Consider the following 18,171-nt stretch of genomic DNA (forward strand, 5'->3'; position numbering starts at 1 on the left):
TTAAGAAAAGAAGAAATATAAAAATATTTAAGTCTTTTTTTGTTTTCTCTTACCTTTCTAAGAGTACCTGGCTTACTAATGGAATTTACCTAGTAGTGTAGTCCTGATTCTATTTTCACTCATGGACTTCCACTAAAGCACAAAGGTTACATGTTATAGGATTATAGAAAATATTGAAAGAAAGCATGCAAACATGGCCTTTAAAATATATCCAATCATCTTTTAAATAGTTTGGATCCCAAGAATGGCATCAGCTATGAGGGTTCTGTTTGTCTACTTTGTGTATAAATTAGATCCTAATTGTGGGTTATGAAAATAGGTGTTTTGTTTGTTTGCTGCTTTTTAAACTATAGTAGGTCTCAAAGCAATTCCTATGAGTTTATCTAGAGATGATTCCTTGACTGGAATAATTTTGCCAAATTGAAGTAATCTCAAAAAGAAAACATCTCTATCAGCAAAATAAAGGAATTCTGGGCATTTTGATTCTTCTAATGTTAATAAGAGATTACTGAATTTCCAACTTTAAGTCACAAGTAACAGAAAACTAGAAACTAGACTGTAGTACAGTATATTCTAGTAATTCAGAAAACATAGTAGATAGGAAATTGTTTTGAGATGGCACCATGCAATTGTACCATTTGAAAATATTCAACCCATCATTGCAACAGCTGTTGCCTCCAGTGATAATGGCAAGCCTGAAGACTACACACAAGATCCCCTACTACCTCATGGCATGCATCCTGAACGGGACAGTGAACGGGACCTTCTTATGAACACAACAAGGGATGATATTCCACCTGAAACTATTCCTTCAAATGAAATGATGCATGAAAATGAAATCTCTCATGCAGGTACCACCATTCAGAAAATGGAATTCTAACCAATCTGTACTTCCATAAGACCTTTTTCTAAATGAACTACATTGGTGTGGTACACACTGCGCAAAAGCGCCATGCTTGTGCCGATTTTAGGGTCAGGGACCATGCAGTTACTGACAGTGCAGTCAGTGCAGTCCACACGTTGCACTACGCCAATTACATCACAAGTGCGCCATTGACGCACTCGCGACGTCACTCTGGTGGCGTAAAAAGAACCCAGTTTTTCCAGGTTCTTTTTACTCCAGAGGGACGGCATGCGGCTTGGGGGCTGTGCTGTCCCTCTGGACTAAAAACAGGTACCGGCAAGCAACCATTTCTCGGCGGTCTGTACTGTGCCATTGTTACCATGCCCTATTTAAAGAACAATCATGACTGTACTGTCAGTTGATAATGAAGTTCCACGAACTGGCAAAAATATTTTTTTAAAAAAACAGTCAATAGTTGTTTGAGACATGGCTCTGTTTCTTCACACATTAACATTTATTCACTAGCTATGCTATAGGCAGAGCTTGAGAAATTTTAGGGGGGGATGCATCTACCAGAATCCCACTGTCCCTGATGACTGGGGCATACTTGGAGTTTTTAAAACTTTATTTAGAAACTTTAAACAATAATGGTTTGAGGCTCTGGAAATAGCTGTGATTGCCAGGGTTAATAGCATACAGGAAGACTTGATACCAGACTACAAATGAATGTGGTGTATTAATCTAGGGATGAGCTAAATCTAAAGATGAGGTACTCTCTGGTATTATTCCTTCAGGTAACAAAACTATGAACATGTACAGTCCCGTACAGACCAAATGGGAAGTCAGTTGCCATAATCAAGGTTATCAGTAGGGAGGCTAAAGAGCTAGGACATGCCTGCATTTGGCATTCTCTTGAACTGTAGTGCTCACTTGCAGTTATCACACTGCAATATGCTCTTTAAATTATCCCATAAAGTGTTTTTGAAGAAATTTTTATTTTTTAACAATAAACACCTCCCCAATTCATTGAACAGAGCAAAAATATGAGAATACAAGAACTGTGCAATTGCACAGAATAAGATAGTAAGATGGAACTAATCTGTGTAATACATAATTCCATAAGTGAGCAGGATTTTTTGAGAGAACATGGTTCATCAGTGTGCATATTTGGCTTATAGTATAATTGATTGTTCAGAAAATCAGAAGCCTCCTATTGGACATGCTACATAATCAAGGTTTTAAATGTAAATTATTTAGAAGTAGATATACACACAACTGATCCAACCATATTGTAACAGTTGTGGTCTCCAATGGTGGTGATGGATATGAAGATTCTACACAAGATCCACTGACTGATACAACACATCCCAGCAGGACCAGTGAATCCAGACATCCTGCAAATACATCAAAAGATGATTGGGTGCCTGAAATTATTCTTCCAGTTGAAAATGTGGATGGGAAGGAAACCTCACATACAGGTATTAGTGAGAAAAGAGAATCCAGACATTCTCTTTCTTCACAATCTCAGTTAATCAATATCATGGTCTAAATAATAAATGCAACATAAATCATGCTGATATCTGTGACTAAAGTCTGCTGAATCTCACCACAACCTGGATGGCGCTTATGCCATGGTTGCCTATATACAAAATTACAAATGTTATGAGAAAATGGGTGTGAAAACAGCATTTGTATTTGATTTATGTTTATTTCAACAGTAGTGGTCTCTGATTTGACATCATCTATGAAGATACTGCTCACCAGTGAGCCATGTACAGTAGTTAAATCTTTGTGGAGCAATGTAGACTATTTAAAAAAAAAGTCTAAAGATAAATTGATACCTTTAGTTTTCCAAAAGCAAGTCTGAAATGAAAAAAAAAGGGAGGGAAATACCTCATACGGATCTGAAAAGGAGCAGTGATGTGTCCTTCTCTACTGCTGAATTACAGATTAATTGAATTCCATTTTAGCCTATTTTATTTCAAATTCTTTTCACCAAGGACTAAATTCCTATTGATCACCACTAAATATTGGTAGTGGATGTCCACTGGAAATATTCAGAATGTTGAAAGAATGGTGGGAAGTTTGCTATGCGAGTGTTAAAGAACACTGAAATTTACTCAACCATCATTATAACAGTTACTGGTTCCAGTGATGATTTAAAACCTGAAGACTCTACTCATAATCTGGTGATGCATGGTCTGCATCCTGAAATAGGCAGAGAAGACAAATATCCATCAAATAGCACAGAGCATGAAGTATCTCTAGACATTGTTTTTCCAACTGGACACAATGAGGAGACAATCTTTCATACAGGTAATAATAGCAAATAACTTTTTAATTACATGGGATCTGAGAAAATCATTTAGATTGTTCTATCATTGCTTATCAGTGGATTCTTCTTAACAGCCACATACCAAGCATAACATCTGCACACATTCTTTATAAAAAGTTCTTGCATTGAAAGTATGGATGAGGCTGAAAATTTTGATCAATGATTCATGGGGAGGGGAATTCACTTGAACAAGGAACCAATGCGTATTTTAAATACAGTATCCTAAGTTCATCATTGATTCATCAAACAGTTGCCATTCACAACAATCTTGAAGACTCAACACAACCTCCTAGTCATCAGCCAGGCTGGGAGACTGAAGAAAAATATCCCACGAATACTTCTAGAGATGATGTTCTGGTGGGAATTGATACAGATAGTGAAAATGAACATCATCAATTATATACAGGTATTGTTCAATAAAATGTGTTCATTTCCTCATTATGCATGAAATGAAATCTAAAGCAGAACATTTTTTTTCATTGTCACACTTTGATTACTGTCTAGATTAAGATAGAACGGTATCCACATATGATCCAGTTTTGTATCAGCTAACTAAACATTTCTATGCTGATGATATGCCTTTTTCTTAAACTTATCCATAGGGTACGACTTACAGGGATTGTCAATTAATGATCATATAAATCATACATCATATAGATCACTAATTAATAACTGTAATAACAAAATAGGACTGAATCTTGGTCTTATATTCTATGTTTTGACATTCATAGTTACCCATTATTTATTAATGGTTTGTAGAAATGACCAAAATCGTATAATGCTGTCTGCTATGACATTCAGTCGGTAATTGTGTTTATGCAAAATAAAACTGAAATGGATTAAAACTGGTAGAAAACTTGTAATTACTATGTGGGGAGGGGCTCGGGAGGAAAATATTGAAAGAAATTGACATTATTTATCAAATGTCACATTTAACAGGGCACTGGCAGATAATATTTGACTTGTCTCACATCTTTGGAGCTCCCTTCCATAGGAGGCCAGGGTGGCCCCCTCCCTGCTTGCCTTTCGCCGGCAAGCAAAAACATTAAGCAGGCTTTTAAGCATATAATCAAGACAGTATTTTCTTTTTAAATATTGGGCATGTGTTTTAGTTATTTTTTTAACTTTTGTATGTTTTTGTATTAATCTTATACTATATTAAGTAAATAATTTAATTGTTTTTAAATTTTTATTGTGGTGCTTTAATAACATTTTTATCTTGTGATCTGCCTTGGGTCTTCCCAAAGCATCTGACAGAAATGTCATGGTCAGGTCACTGGAGTCCCCAGTGCACTAAATCTACCATAAGTATCATTCAGTGGTCTCAGGTGGTGGTCAGGAGAGAAGAAAATCAGACAAGCCTGCCATGGATGGGTGGGATGGGACTTGCTTTCAAAACCAGAAATGTACGTTCTAGAAACTGCACATTATAGCTCATCCTTTCAAATGAGAATTTCAGTAATGACAAGTATTTTAGTCTTGTGTTTGAATAAGCAGCAGGCAAATTGCACTGTTCTTCTGGGAAAGTAGAAAATGGATCAAAATGAAATGCAATTAATAGTTTTAAAAATGTTACATTCTGAATTATTTTGCCATTGCCTTAGATGTGGTCTACGATGGGAGCAAAGAAGATACAACCCCAGAATCAGTGAGGCAATGGGTTAGTGACAACAAATACACTACAAAATCCTCAGTGGATGTCATAATTCCTGGAATTGTTCCTCGAAGAGGGATAAATCAAAAAAATAGAACTGATCACACAGGTATCCAATAGAATGGTGGTGGGATCTTTTTTACCCTGTCCATATTGTTCATTTCTATATTTTACGTACATAAATTTTTTCATGTGTCCCAAGACACCGTATGAGGAATGTTGTTTTTTCTGTTTGGCAGTCAGAGAAGATGAAACAGTTTTTCCTTGCCCAGTGCCTCTCAGTGGGTCCATGGTTCACTGGGCCCAAAGGCCACAAGACCCATGCTTAATTGTATTGTTCAGATCTTGCTTGATTTGAAATATACCTGATTATCACTGTTGATTTTGACAGGAAAAATGACAGGATATGTACCACATGGTGCTATCCAGTTCAACCTTATGGGCAAAAAAAATGTGTTGATGGTACAGTGCTAAAATCAACATAAACTAATCACACCTTTGTAACGTTAAATGTAGACTCTGAAATTACATAACAATGTTTCCTAGTTTAATATTACTTATAGCTTTTAATATCATACATGACATAAACTTTACTGAGGATGTTTGCCACCAGTGTTTGTGTGGAAGAAGTAATGTGAATAGGAAGTGTTTGTATAACTAAAAATATGTGATTGAGGTGATTGCAATAGTTGTGTTCCTTTTGGTGGCTTTTAGTCCCAAAGATCAGGGGAATCAAAACTTTGTATGCTGGCAAAGTGTAACTTTGGCTCGATACAGACGGGCAGAAAGGAGCACCGAGACGCTGCTCCTTTCTGACCCAGATCGTTGCCACTACAACCACACAGGTGTGGCAACAATCCACTTTTAAAAGGAGCTGAGAAATGCAGCTCCTTTCTGTGCCACTGCCAAGACACCATTAGCATCCTTGAGTGGCACCGTACTAATTAGAGATAGCGCACAAGGCACGTCGTTGGTGTATCCCCCGTCTAAATGTGCGTGCGCCAAAATGGCATTGGGAAAGCGCGGCAAATGCAGACACTCTTCGCTCCCCAGCCCTAATTTTGGCCCCAGGCCGCCACAAAGCAGCAGTCTGTACCAGGCCTTTGTCCTCAGAGCATTAAAAATGGTGAACCAATAAGCTATTTTCCAATACTGCCATATTATTTTATAAATTGTTTATCATATTTGTACAAAATGATAATTTTCTAAAACAATTTAGATAATAGTTTCTTTGCTCCATACTCCATATTTTGCATCTAGAATTTGAATGATATATTTTCTCAACCATTTATCCTGGCACTCTGCATTTCTTTGTCTGATGCTTCACAAAGTATTAGTTCTACTGCATACTGCATTCAAAAATTAGTTCTACTGCATATTCTTATTTTGCATTCCACACTTTTCAGAGTCTACTGATGTCTTTAAATACTTTATGTCTAAATCAATATAAAGTCACAAAATTTGAAGGTTTTTGAAGCTGCTAGTGTGATGTGGTGATAAATCCTTTTGGTAAAGTTTTTAAAGACTAGAATGATCCCTAGTGTGTAGTTGCTATTGATTATTTTGAAGGTGGAATGTTATATCAACAATTAAAGCATCTGTAGCAGTTGTAGGAAAAGCAGTTGGATTAATCATTCTCTCTCTTTGGTTTTTTATGTCACGTGTTTCCTTCAAACTGTGAATGTAAATTGCTCCCTGCTATGGAAGGGCTATCTCTACAGTAATAAAGGTCTTAAGTTTCTGTGGAAAGGAGGAAAACACAAATCAAATACAAAGATTTTTTAAATAATATTTTTATTAAATACTAAAATAGCGTGTTTCACATATTTTAAAGAAGGATTGTACAAATTATACACTTATACAGTGAGTTTCCATCATCATTACATTCCCGTTCTTATTTTTCTAAACTTTGTTAAATACAAAGGATTTTGATGATTTGGTGGGATTATCAGGAGCTGGCATGCATGATCTTTCTCCTTCTATGATATTTACACCTGTATGCAGTCTTGAATTGAGGAATGAGGCGCTGTTTATCAAATATAAGATAGAAAGGGTGTTCACTTCTAGTACTGTTTATATCTAAACTTATGGGATGCATTTTGTTTTTGCTTATTTACCTCTCCTCTCTATCACAATCTATAACAATTGGCAGGAATCTAATAAACCACAACTTTCAGCAAGGGAAAGTTGGTTTAAACAGATTAGAATCCATACTACAAACAATATATGTTGCTTCATTTTCGTCTTTTTAAATGTTCAGTATAGTAGGGATCTGGCAAAAAGACTGATTTTATAAATGTCTAGCTCACACTTGGTTCAACCATCATACAACAGCTGTGCTTGCCACTGATGGGTCCAAAAATGAAGAACCAACACAGGAGTCATCGTTGCATGAAGTGAATCCTGGACAGAGCAATGAAGGGGAACATCTTCTAAATAACACTCAGGAATATATGATACCTCGAGTTTTTTCTGAAGTTGACAGTGGTTCTGACAGACAACCATCATCTTCTGACAGTAAGGGTTATACATTCCATGCCCTTTCCGTAACTCTTTCCTTTGTTTATAAATCACAATGCTGGGGAATATGGCCTTGAAACTACTAAATTATAAATGGAAATACATATATTCTCTTTATCTTGTATGATTTCTTGCAAAATCTGAAAGGCTGGAATGTTATTTTGCACTAGGAGGTATGTGAGTCTAACTAAACACTCAGATTTGTAGGAAAGATTGGGTTCTTTCAAGGTTTTTTGAGCTTCAAGGAGGTTATTTTCAAATCAGTAATGAATCTTCCAATAAATATCACTACAGACAAATTGACAGAGAGATCTTACTCATTTTTCCTCTTATTTGAGAATGAATCATGGGGTCAGAATTAATGGGCTTCACAGAAAGTGAACAAGCTTGTAGGCAGCTACAGAACAGATGCAAATGTGCATTGGATACAAATTTCCATATGCATCCTGATGATCATCCGAACCAGAGTGAGCCTTGTCCCACCCTTTTTGGTTCTTCTGTTGATAGTGTTAGAGAGCAGAGAAGTTGTGCCATCAGATTTCTGGCCTGGATCCAATTGCCAGTCCTATCTAGACTAGACCCATTTAATCAATTTCTGAACATTTATGTAAATTTATATTTATGTAAATCCAATTGCTTCTCTGGGTCTTCTTTTGACTAGCAATTCTATTTTGGCCCCTGGGATGGAAATAGGGTTCTGCCAGCCGAAGAGGTTTATGCCTAATCCCAACCTTCTACAGGCTGTATAGGACTGCCTCCTCCTGAAATAAAAAAAGTTTCTTTCCCCATTTATTTTTGATGCACCTGGAAGAATGTCTCACATTCTGATTTCAGGGCAAGGATAGGTTGAAAGAGGAGGTGTTTCTTCAGCTGCTCTCTTTGAGTGAGGAGAAATGGTAGTAGAGTAAGGAGCTGCTCAGAACTGAGACTTGTTGCTGTTTGAAATTCTAAATTCTTATTCTAATCTTTCCTTGACTGCTGTACAGGCATTACTTAAAGGTATTTATTGTGCAAAACAAATAGTCTTAGTCCCAACTTTTCTGCACTAAATTCCTCTTTATTCCTTGCGGTGAAGAGCAACTGGTCTGAAAAGCAGAGCTCTCTTAAATATGGACACTCTACACATAGCGGGGGAACCTGCATGTCCAGATGTAGGAGAAGGTTTCCGACTTCAGTTTGTTGTTCTCCTCATGAAGACACTGATAGAACAGGACATGGAAGGAGTGAGACTAGTGCACTCTCCTCTTTTCATGCTGACAGAATACACTTAGATAATGACTGCATGGGACTATTGTTGTAAGACTTGGGGCAATCTTTCAGTGTAGTCAATTTTTTATCCCAGTCTTAGCATAGAATAGTAATTTGCCAATAAAATATTTGGCATTAGAATATCTGCTATGAAAAGAGAAATGAATAGGCTTTGCACACACATTGTATTCAGGATACAGTGGTAATATGAAATTATACCTAAAAGTCATATATTTACTTAACTTATTTGCTGTAGATGATATCTTGCTATATACATTCTTTCCTTCTGAATTCATATGTAATGTTTTCCTTCTAAACTTTGTAATCACATGTTTGTGTCCAAAATGGGATGGTCTGTGTTGATCCATTTTGATTTTCTAGCCAGGTACTAGCCAATGGAAATGTGTAGTTTACAGGTAGTGTCTCTGTCGGACATACTGTAACATCTAGGCACTCATGTTGTGGAATTCTACAGAGAGCGATATATGTCATACTGCACACTGAAATTCAAGTACTTACTTTAAGTGCCAAATGCTTGGAGAAATTTATTTGAATTAACAAGATTGAATGCTGCTGTTAAGCAATGTCAGTGAAACAAAAAACGTTTTCTCTATGATGATTTTAGGGACATGGATTAATAATATAGCACAAGTCTAATTTTGGTTGACTTTACTGGTAATTTTTATTGCATTCTGGTTTTGAAAGTCAAATCAATATAAATATTCCTATCTTCAAAGGACTTGAAGTAGAAACTTCATGGAATTAAATGCTGCAATTCACCCTTTGAATGTCCTATTTTCCTTTGGTGGGCTATCTGGCATAACTTTCCAATATTTTGCATACAAAAAACTCTTCAGGTTCATATTGTGATAGAGGAAAATCAAATGCATGATTGCAACAAAATAATCTCTGGTGATCTCCTATGTTTCCTTCAACAATGCACTATATTTCTCTGTAAAAATGCAAGGCCAAAAGTTTCAGAACTTTGAAATTCTTGCTAAGAGTAATACATGTCTTTCCCATAGGTTCCAGTCCAGGTGGATATGGAAGAGGAGTGTCCCATACAGGAAATGTCACACAGGCACCCAAAAATCAGAAACGAATAGCTCACATACCAGGTTTGTTTTTATACTTTGCCTATTATATCTGTCTTGCATTTAAATTGGGCTGTGCAAGCATTTTAACTACTATTTCTGGAACGTGTGGACTTGTAGCTTTGTATGAAAAAAATGCTGGATTAAAACCTTAGGAATTTAAGATTCAGACAGGAAAGATGAGAAAAGAACTCTGCCTTAGAATTTTGAATCTGATGTGCTGCAGAGTAGAAAATAGTGGCTTACATAGATCAGGAGACAAAGCATAAGAAAGCTTTGTTATGTTCATACAAGAAGAGGAGGCAAAATCTAAGAAATGTCTTTATTATAGCATATTGATGCAATTTATATTTTTTCAGTGGCTAGGATCAAATACAGTGATTGAAGGGGGATGTGAAATCCATTCCCTTACTGCCTTCATGGACTAGCAAAACCCACTAAAAACAGTTGGAATCTTTCCAGAGCAAATCTTGTCCCACTAGCTTTCAGGCATTAGTGAGACACTGGATTTAGGCTAGTGGAGTTGACCTCCAATGAAGCACACTTAAGGTATCATCCTAAGTTGGAAGTATGTGGAAGGAGATGAGCCACTCCTCCTCCAGTTTTCTTCACAGCTAACAGTCTGGATCCTGTAGTTCAAAAGCATGGCACTATATATGCTATACATGATTGAACTAGGATGAGTCCCGCATTTAGGCATGACTTAGAAGAGATCCTGGTTCTGAACAGCCCTATGGAGGTTCAATGAACCTTTGCCAAATGCAGGTAGGGTTGCCAGGCTTCCATAAATTTAAATAATAAATAAACTTTATTCTTATACCCTGCCTTTCTCCTGCAGCAATCAAGGTGGCTTACATGACTAGAATATATTGGAATAATACATACTCTCAATAAATAAATTGACATACACACACCTTTTAAAACAGGATTAAATACAATACAGTTTAAAATTTCAACCTGTTAAAATGACAGCAATTTTCTAGTAAAGCCAATGGTCACATAAAGTAGGGAGAGTACAGAAATTAGACTGAACTATTCTGGAAAGGCCTGCCAGAAGAGATCTGTGTTGACAGCTGTTTTGAAGCTGTCTAGGCTGGTTATTTGACGGATCTCCTCTGGCAAGGCGTTCCATAGTCTGGGCATGACAGCGAAGAACATCCTCTGGGAGGTTGCTGTTAGTCTGGTTTTTACGAGTTGCAATAAATTCCTCCCAGAAGACTTCAGGGTGCAGGGCAGATTGTACGGAAATAGGCAATCCCTTATATAGGTTGGACCCAAGCCATGTAGGGCTTTAAACTGTGCCCAGAAACCAAGAGGCAGCCAGTGAAGAGATTTCAGAATAGGTATAATATGATCACTTCTAGTTTTACCAGTGATCAGCCTGGCTGCCATGTTGTGTACTAACTGTAGTTTCTGGACTAGGTACAAGGGTAGCCCTATGTAGAGTGCATTGCAGAAATCGAGTTGTGAGGTTACCAGTGCATGCACTACAGTTTCTAGGTCCCTTAATTCCAGGAAAGGGTGCAGCTGGCATATCAACTGGAGTTGATAGCAGGCGCTCTTGACTGTCACATTCACCTGATTTATCATGTGAATAGACAGGTCTAGGAGCACCCCAGACTGTGAACACAGTCCTTAAAGGAGAGTGTGACCCCATCCAGGATGTCTCTTTAAACCTGAACAGGATAGTGGAGCTGAACAGTGTTCCATAAAGCTCCATTGAGTGGAAGGAAGGTACCTGTCCTTCCTTATGTTCCAAACCCAACTTTAAGCTATGGCCATCCCCTCCCAGCATGCTTCGCTAGTTGAGGTTAGGGGGAAGGGGTGCAGAGGTGCCAGCCATAAGAACAGACTGGGAGCACTTCCATGACCTTAACCCTGCTCTCCACTGGTTAGGCAATAGCTCTGTTGGGAGGGGATGGTTGAAGCTGAAAAGTTGTGATTTGGAAGGTGAGGGCAGACTAGTCTTTCATCTGGCTTGGCAGAACATTTTTGATACCTTATCCCACTCCAAGGTCAAAGTTATAGGTGCCCTGTCCCATATCCAAGCTGGCACCCCTAAACATAGGGAGGTCTGTAGTGGGAGAGGGAAGGACAAGTCTTCACAACTCCATTTCATCCCCACACTTTTCATTTTTCAATTCCTGAAGAGGGCCTTTGTTCCAGCTATCTTGTTCATGGCAATATCTGTGTAATCCACTACTTCGCAGAGTAATTTATCCACATAACAGTATATCCTCTTACATATTTTTAGGTGGAGAAGAGGGCAGGGAGTTTTATTCAAGTGTGAACCAGCCCTGACAAGAAGCAGTACAGATCTATTGTTTCATTTAAAAAAACACACCATGAATATTTTAAGAAAGTAAAGTGGGATATTAAAGATTGTGATCTGAATGCTGTTATTAATCCTATGTAGAGTAGGCCCACAGAATCATTTGCTGAATGGTAAGTCAGTTCTCATGTAAATCCTATTGATTCAGTGTGAGAGCTGTAGTGGAAACTAAGCTGGATTTGGACCTCAGTGTCACTTGTCTGGATAGCTGACAAGTAAGTGAATGTTTAATATTCTTTTTAAATAAACTTCTGCCCACAGATTGGCTTATTGTAGTTGCTTCTCTCTTGGCACTGGCATTGATACTTGGTGTTTGCATTGCTGTGAACAGTCGAAGAAGGTAAGGAAGATCTTTTGTAATTTTCCATTTCTTGGTGCCAGGTATTTCTCTTGCTGACACATTTTAAAACCTGATATCTTTAGAAAATGCTTTATGAGACTTCATGGGAAGGCACTTGCTAAGACAACCAAGTAGTGAAACTGAGCTGTACACTTAGAGACTTTTGTATATATAAGAAATTAGCTAGCCCCTTATGGCTGTTTTTAATTTTTTACTCATCCAATTCATTTTTATTACTTTGTACTTGAAAAAGTTAATATTTGTTACTTTACATTTGAAAGGTAAGGAGACTTGATGCTTAAACCTCTTGGCCTAAATCTGGATTCTAGTTCCTACTAGAGTAAACCCATTCAATCAATAGAGTTTATATAAGTGTTGATTTCAGCCATTGACTCAGTTGGGACCACTCTAGTTGGGACTAGTGATAGTATATACACCCTTAAAACAAAGAGAGTAATGGAAGTTTCTCTTTTTCTCACTATCACAATCACTATTTAACATTTTTGGCCCACAGTTTCTGGATCTCATGAGATTACGGTTGGTTTGTTTCTTTGTTTTTGATGGAGGAGACTTTGACATGATCTGAAAAGGCAATTGGCCAGCAGGACCAGAAATCAATACAACTTTCCAAAAATCTCTAAGATAACTCCAGTTAAAATGAGATATGTTTTAATCATTGCACACACACACACACACACACACACACACACAAATTTCCCCAATATTGCCATTTATATAGTGTCATGGGGTTCATGGTGCTTTAGCAAGCACAAACACAACGTGAAAATTTACCTCTTTTTTTATTACAATTTACAGAATTCCCTAGCCACTGGTTTGGGGATTTTGTGTGTTTTGTCCAAAACAATAACTTTTCCAGGCTTTGAGTATAAGTGGAACAATTCCCTGTCTTGAAGAGCTTACAGTCTAACAGAAGTAGGCAAAGTGAGATGCTCCAGATGATGTTGGACTGCAATCCCTACTATTCTTTAACACTGGATATACAGTGGGGCCTCATTATATGCAGATTTGACATCCATGGATTTAAGTATCCACAGACAGCAAGTCACCATTGTCCCCAATGGTGGCACATGCACGTGGCCACACTACCATTAGGAACTGCCCCCATTGTTCCCAATGGTGGCGCATCCACATGGCCACACCGCCATTAGGGAAAATGGGGATTCAGGTAAACTTCTGTTGTTTGGAGACAACAGGAAGTTCCATTATCCCTAATGGCAGCACGGCCACATGCATGCACTGTCATTGGGGACAACAGGACTTTAGTTCCTGCGATTTTTGGTATCCGTGGGGGGTGGTGGTGAGGGTGGTCCCGGAACAGATCTGCCGTGGATACCAAGGTCCCACTGTACTAACTAACACCACAGAAAATTTCATTCCAACAATATCTGGAGGATCACACATTGCTTACCCTGACCTAAGATGTTAGACAGGGAATAAAGAAGTAGAATGGAGTGGAGCAGAGAGAAGGGTGAAAAGGGAAATCATATGTGTAATTTCTGGTAGTACTTAGACTGAGTTAAAGTCCATCCAACATTTTAAAGCAAAGCTGGGTCCAAGAAATTCTCCATATGTGCTTATCACTGGAGAATTTTGAACACTCTGTAAAAGCTCAAAGATAACACATGGTAATTCAATGGAAGTAGCTTCTCTACACATGATCCCCTCACAACAGAGTGTGCTGGAAACCTGGACCACATAGTCTTTATCTGATTTGTATCAGTTACTTGGTCATATGATTACTATTCTCTCTTCTGCCCCCATCTCATCATAGTATTTGCTTGGCTTTAACTGTGAACTGCTTGGCCAAGGCTTACTGTATCTTACAGAGTTCAAATTAGAAAACATTTTGTTACACCAAAAACCACTTTATTTTTTTCAAAATATGCATATATGTAAAAAACATTTCCAGAGGAAGTGGGTTCTTCCACAGTACCCAGCATGAAAAGAGATGTAGATTGTAGATTTTACACTTCAAATATACTCGTGAGGGGTGGTAGCTAAATAGATATACTACAAAGCATGGGAGATATATATGTCTTTCCTGCATAGAGGCCCTCTTTCATTTGTATGAAGGAAATACAACCACATTTATCTGAGCGGAGAGCCCAATAGTAGAAGAAGGACAGTGTGTTAGCATACCCAGATTACTCTATTCTACAGAAAATGGAGTGGGTAAAAAAGAAGAAGCTGTGTTTATCCCTATAGCTGATGAGAATTAGCATGCTTTAAATGTTCACTGACAACTGACTATTCATGTTTTTCTTTGTAATCAGGTATAATATACTCACATTGTTGTTCTTGTTGGGTGCCTTCAAGTCATTTCTGACTTCTGGCTACCCCATCTCAAGATTTTCTTGGCAAGATTTATTCAGAGGGGGTTTGTGTTTGCCTTCTTCTGTGGCTGAGAAAAGTTCAGTGGGTTTCCATGGCTGAATGTAGAGTTAAACCCTGGCTTCCAGAGTAATAATCCAACACTCAAACCACTATAATACACTGGTAACGGATACCAACAGTACAATCTGGGGAGTAACTATGGTGGGGCAGGAAAGAATGAAGACAGTGCCCCTCCAAATGAGAATTATGCTCCACAAATAAAATCTTAATTCTCAAACATTGCACCAAGTGAGACACTGACACTTGTTCACACGTAGAGCTCTTCTATTTGTTGTGTCATTTTGCTTGCTTCTTCTCTTTGGATGCTTAAACTGTCTTTTTAAAGGTTCAGCTGAACTTTTAAGTTTCTGTAATACTAGCAATTTACTGGAAAATGTCATTGGTGAGGCAGAATCCTTAGGAGAACAATGCCCTCATTTTGTCCTCACATGCCCCCTTGGTAGCTGGTGTTGTTGTGTGCCTTTAAGTCCTTTCCAGTTTATGGCAACACTAAGGTGACCCTATCATCGGGTTTTCTTGGCAAGATTTGTTCAGAGGTTTGCCATTGTTTTCGCCTGAGGCTGAGAGCATGTCACTTGCCCAAGGTCACCATGTGGGATTCATGGCCAAGCTGAGAATCAAACACTAGTCTCCAGAGTTGTAGTCCAACACTCAAACCCACTATGCCATGCTGGTACACTCCTGCCAATTGGCCTCCACTGTACTAGCAAAGCAATTCTGCTTGTACAGAGGAGAGCACCTGCTTTTCACTGATTCCTCCTATACTGCTAGCCCTCTTTCCTCAGAAGCATTCTCCTAAAGATTGAGGGTCTCTCTGGAATAGTATACAGCAGTGGGAGTTTCAAGAATCAGGAGCAATTGGAGAAAGTGGGATGCTTTGCCTTACCTATGTAGAAGCATTGTTGGGAAGACTCCTTTACATTTTTAGTTACAAAGGCAAAGCATTTAAAAGCAAAGGTAATGAAGCATATTCTTTCAAGGGTAGTAAGATCCCCATTAATTTGGCCTCATTATCATAATAGTTCTCACTTTCTAAATTTCACTGATGGATTAATTTTCAAGTAAATTCCATGAGAAATATCAAAGGATATTTCCAGAGAAAATACCAGCTATGTAAGTCATATATGTGTTCCAGGTCTTGTGAAAAGATAATCCGTGTGGCAAGCAAAATAGAGTACTTCTACCATCAAATTTCCCTAAACCAAAATCAAACCAAAATTTGATCTCCCTAATTTAAGTTCCCTGAACCATTTCAGTCCTATGCTTCTCTTGAGACAAGGGAAGTGTAGGAATAAAATTGAAGAATAGTTTTCCTAGAGGACCATGTGAAGAGATTATTCTGTTGTTGCATAAAATGAGGCTGGGTAAACAAAGGATAATACATTTAAAATATGAACTTTTCTTAAGATTGTGCTCATTATAGTTTGCTCTGAACTATTAAATTTGGAGCCTAAGTAAACCTTTCTGTCACAGACAGGATCCATGGGATTTACTTCATTTTATTCTCAAATGTCAGTGGTATGTTTGACTTCCCATGTGTTTCCCTTTCCATTAGATGTGGGCAGAAGAAGAAGCTTATGATCAACAATGGCAAAGGAGGCATTGATGAGAAAAACATGGGTGGATTGAATGGAGAAGCCAGTAAATCTCATGAAATGGTAAACTTGGTACAGAAAGAGAAGCCAGAGGACCAAACAGGCCCACACGATGAGTTCCTGGCAATTGATGAAACACAGAACCAACAAGAGGTGGCCTTGAAGAGTGGTGTGTAAAGAAGCTATGCCCACCCAACTGAGTCAGAGTTGGGGAAACAAAAGAAAGGAGAAGAAATTGCATGGAACTGGGACTAGAACTCACAAATGCAATGAGCTACTGATGTCTCTAAAGCATAATTAAGCATATTCTTCTTTTTCTGTTGTTGTTTTTAATGATCATGTACAAGATGCAAAATGTCATTCCCACCCTCTGCCCAACATTGTATAATTTTTCCCAGTCCAGATTAGTGACTATAGTGTTGCCAGCATCATCTGTCTCCCAATTTCCGTCTTTTATCTCATCAGGCAAAATGCCAATGCTGTTGTGTTCCCTGACCCTCTCTTGCACCACTTTCCCTAATTCTCTCTCTGTGGAGCCATCCAGATTTATAGTCATTAAGGTATCAAGACATCAAGTATGAGCCAACAACTTCAGAAAGGCAAGCTGCCTAGACAGCCACCATTAATCAGAATAGAGACTTTGCAACAGGATCCCATGTTTATCACTTGTCAGACTTCTCACTCAGTTTTTGATAAGTTGCAGTTATGTTCTGCAGTGATTGAATAGAGAAAGAGACTTCTATCCAAACATTCCACAATGTTCAGTAACATTTCTTTTTAAAAAGAGAAATAGAAAGGATGGAAAGACAAGAAAGAATAAAACTGATTTTATAGCAAATAAAATTTTATTCTCTACAATCTAAATTATCTGTGATGTTTATCTTTATGCTTTAAATGTAATTGCTTCCACTGCTTGGTTTATAGCTGGAGTACTGTTTTTGTTATACTGTATTATTAAATTCAGAGATATTGAAACACAGCAGTCCATGGGATGCTGCGTATCTTTCCAATGGATGGGAGCCTGAAACTAACACGTTCCCCAACCATTTATGTCTGCTTTTATCCACACTTCAGTTGCTGTTTCCTGTATGGAGTTGCATACTTGGTTTCCATTATAATGCCATTCCAGTGCTAAGAAAAGAACACATAGCTGCTTGATCTCTAGAGATCTCCAAGAATTACACATGCAGAACATAGGTATGGTTCCCATTGCGGCCATCAATGGTTAACATCCCTTTGTGCTTTATGGAGGTGTAAGTGCCTGTGTAACTTATTTCTTGGGTTGTTGCAGAAGTTAGACCTCTTTACCAACTATGCAATGGCCACACATCCTCCAACTCACCTTTTAAGCTGTAGCTGCTTCCACCCCCAGCAACACAGCCAGTTACTGGCTGGTGAGGAGGGCAATGGACCATCCATCTATGTTCTTGTAGCTCAGGAATATTGAACTGCACAGGGAACAGAGGCCATTCTGCCCCTGGTGGGGCTGCACAGTGCATCCTTTGATGCACATGAAGTGGTGCAATATCACTTATGGCTGCCATTTTGACCCAATTTTGGTCAGTTTTTTTTAAAAAAAAATTGAAGGGTTTGGGGGGTTGAAATACTCTGATGGATCTGGTGCTACATTTTTGTGCAATTTTGGCAGCTTTGGGTCACTGAGTGATAGGAACATAGCAGAATGTTTGTCTGCTGCTACCCTCTGTTCTTGCCCAGTGAACTGGAAGGTTGCAGCAGCTTAAAAGGAGGGTTGTGGGATGAGATACCTGCTTCTGTGTATATTGAAATTATGGT

General features: G+C 38.3%; 1 protein-coding gene across 1 annotated transcript in view; it reads left to right on the plus strand.

Moving 5' to 3' along the window:
• Positions 1 to 17,347, plus strand: part of CD44 (CD44 molecule (Indian blood group)) — a 112,231-nt gene extending 94,884 nt beyond the window's left edge. The window contains exons 17-23 of the mRNA XM_042459646.1: positions 2,984 to 3,160; positions 3,430 to 3,585; positions 4,784 to 4,942; positions 7,168 to 7,350; positions 9,627 to 9,719; positions 12,289 to 12,367; positions 16,338 to 17,347. Of these exons, the coding sequence (XP_042315580.1) occupies positions 2,984 to 3,160; positions 3,430 to 3,585; positions 4,784 to 4,942; positions 7,168 to 7,350; positions 9,627 to 9,719; positions 12,289 to 12,367; positions 16,338 to 16,554 (1,064 nt within the window). The 3' untranslated portion in view covers positions 16,555 to 17,347. The remainder of the gene's footprint in view (positions 1 to 2,983; positions 3,161 to 3,429; positions 3,586 to 4,783; positions 4,943 to 7,167; positions 7,351 to 9,626; positions 9,720 to 12,288; positions 12,368 to 16,337) is intronic.
• The last annotated feature ends 824 nt before the right edge of the window (positions 17,348 to 18,171 follow it).

Source organism: Sceloporus undulatus, chromosome 1, assembly GCF_019175285.1.
Source record: "Sceloporus undulatus isolate JIND9_A2432 ecotype Alabama chromosome 1, SceUnd_v1.1, whole genome shotgun sequence".
Taxonomy (NCBI): domain Eukaryota; kingdom Metazoa; phylum Chordata; class Lepidosauria; order Squamata; family Phrynosomatidae; genus Sceloporus; species Sceloporus undulatus.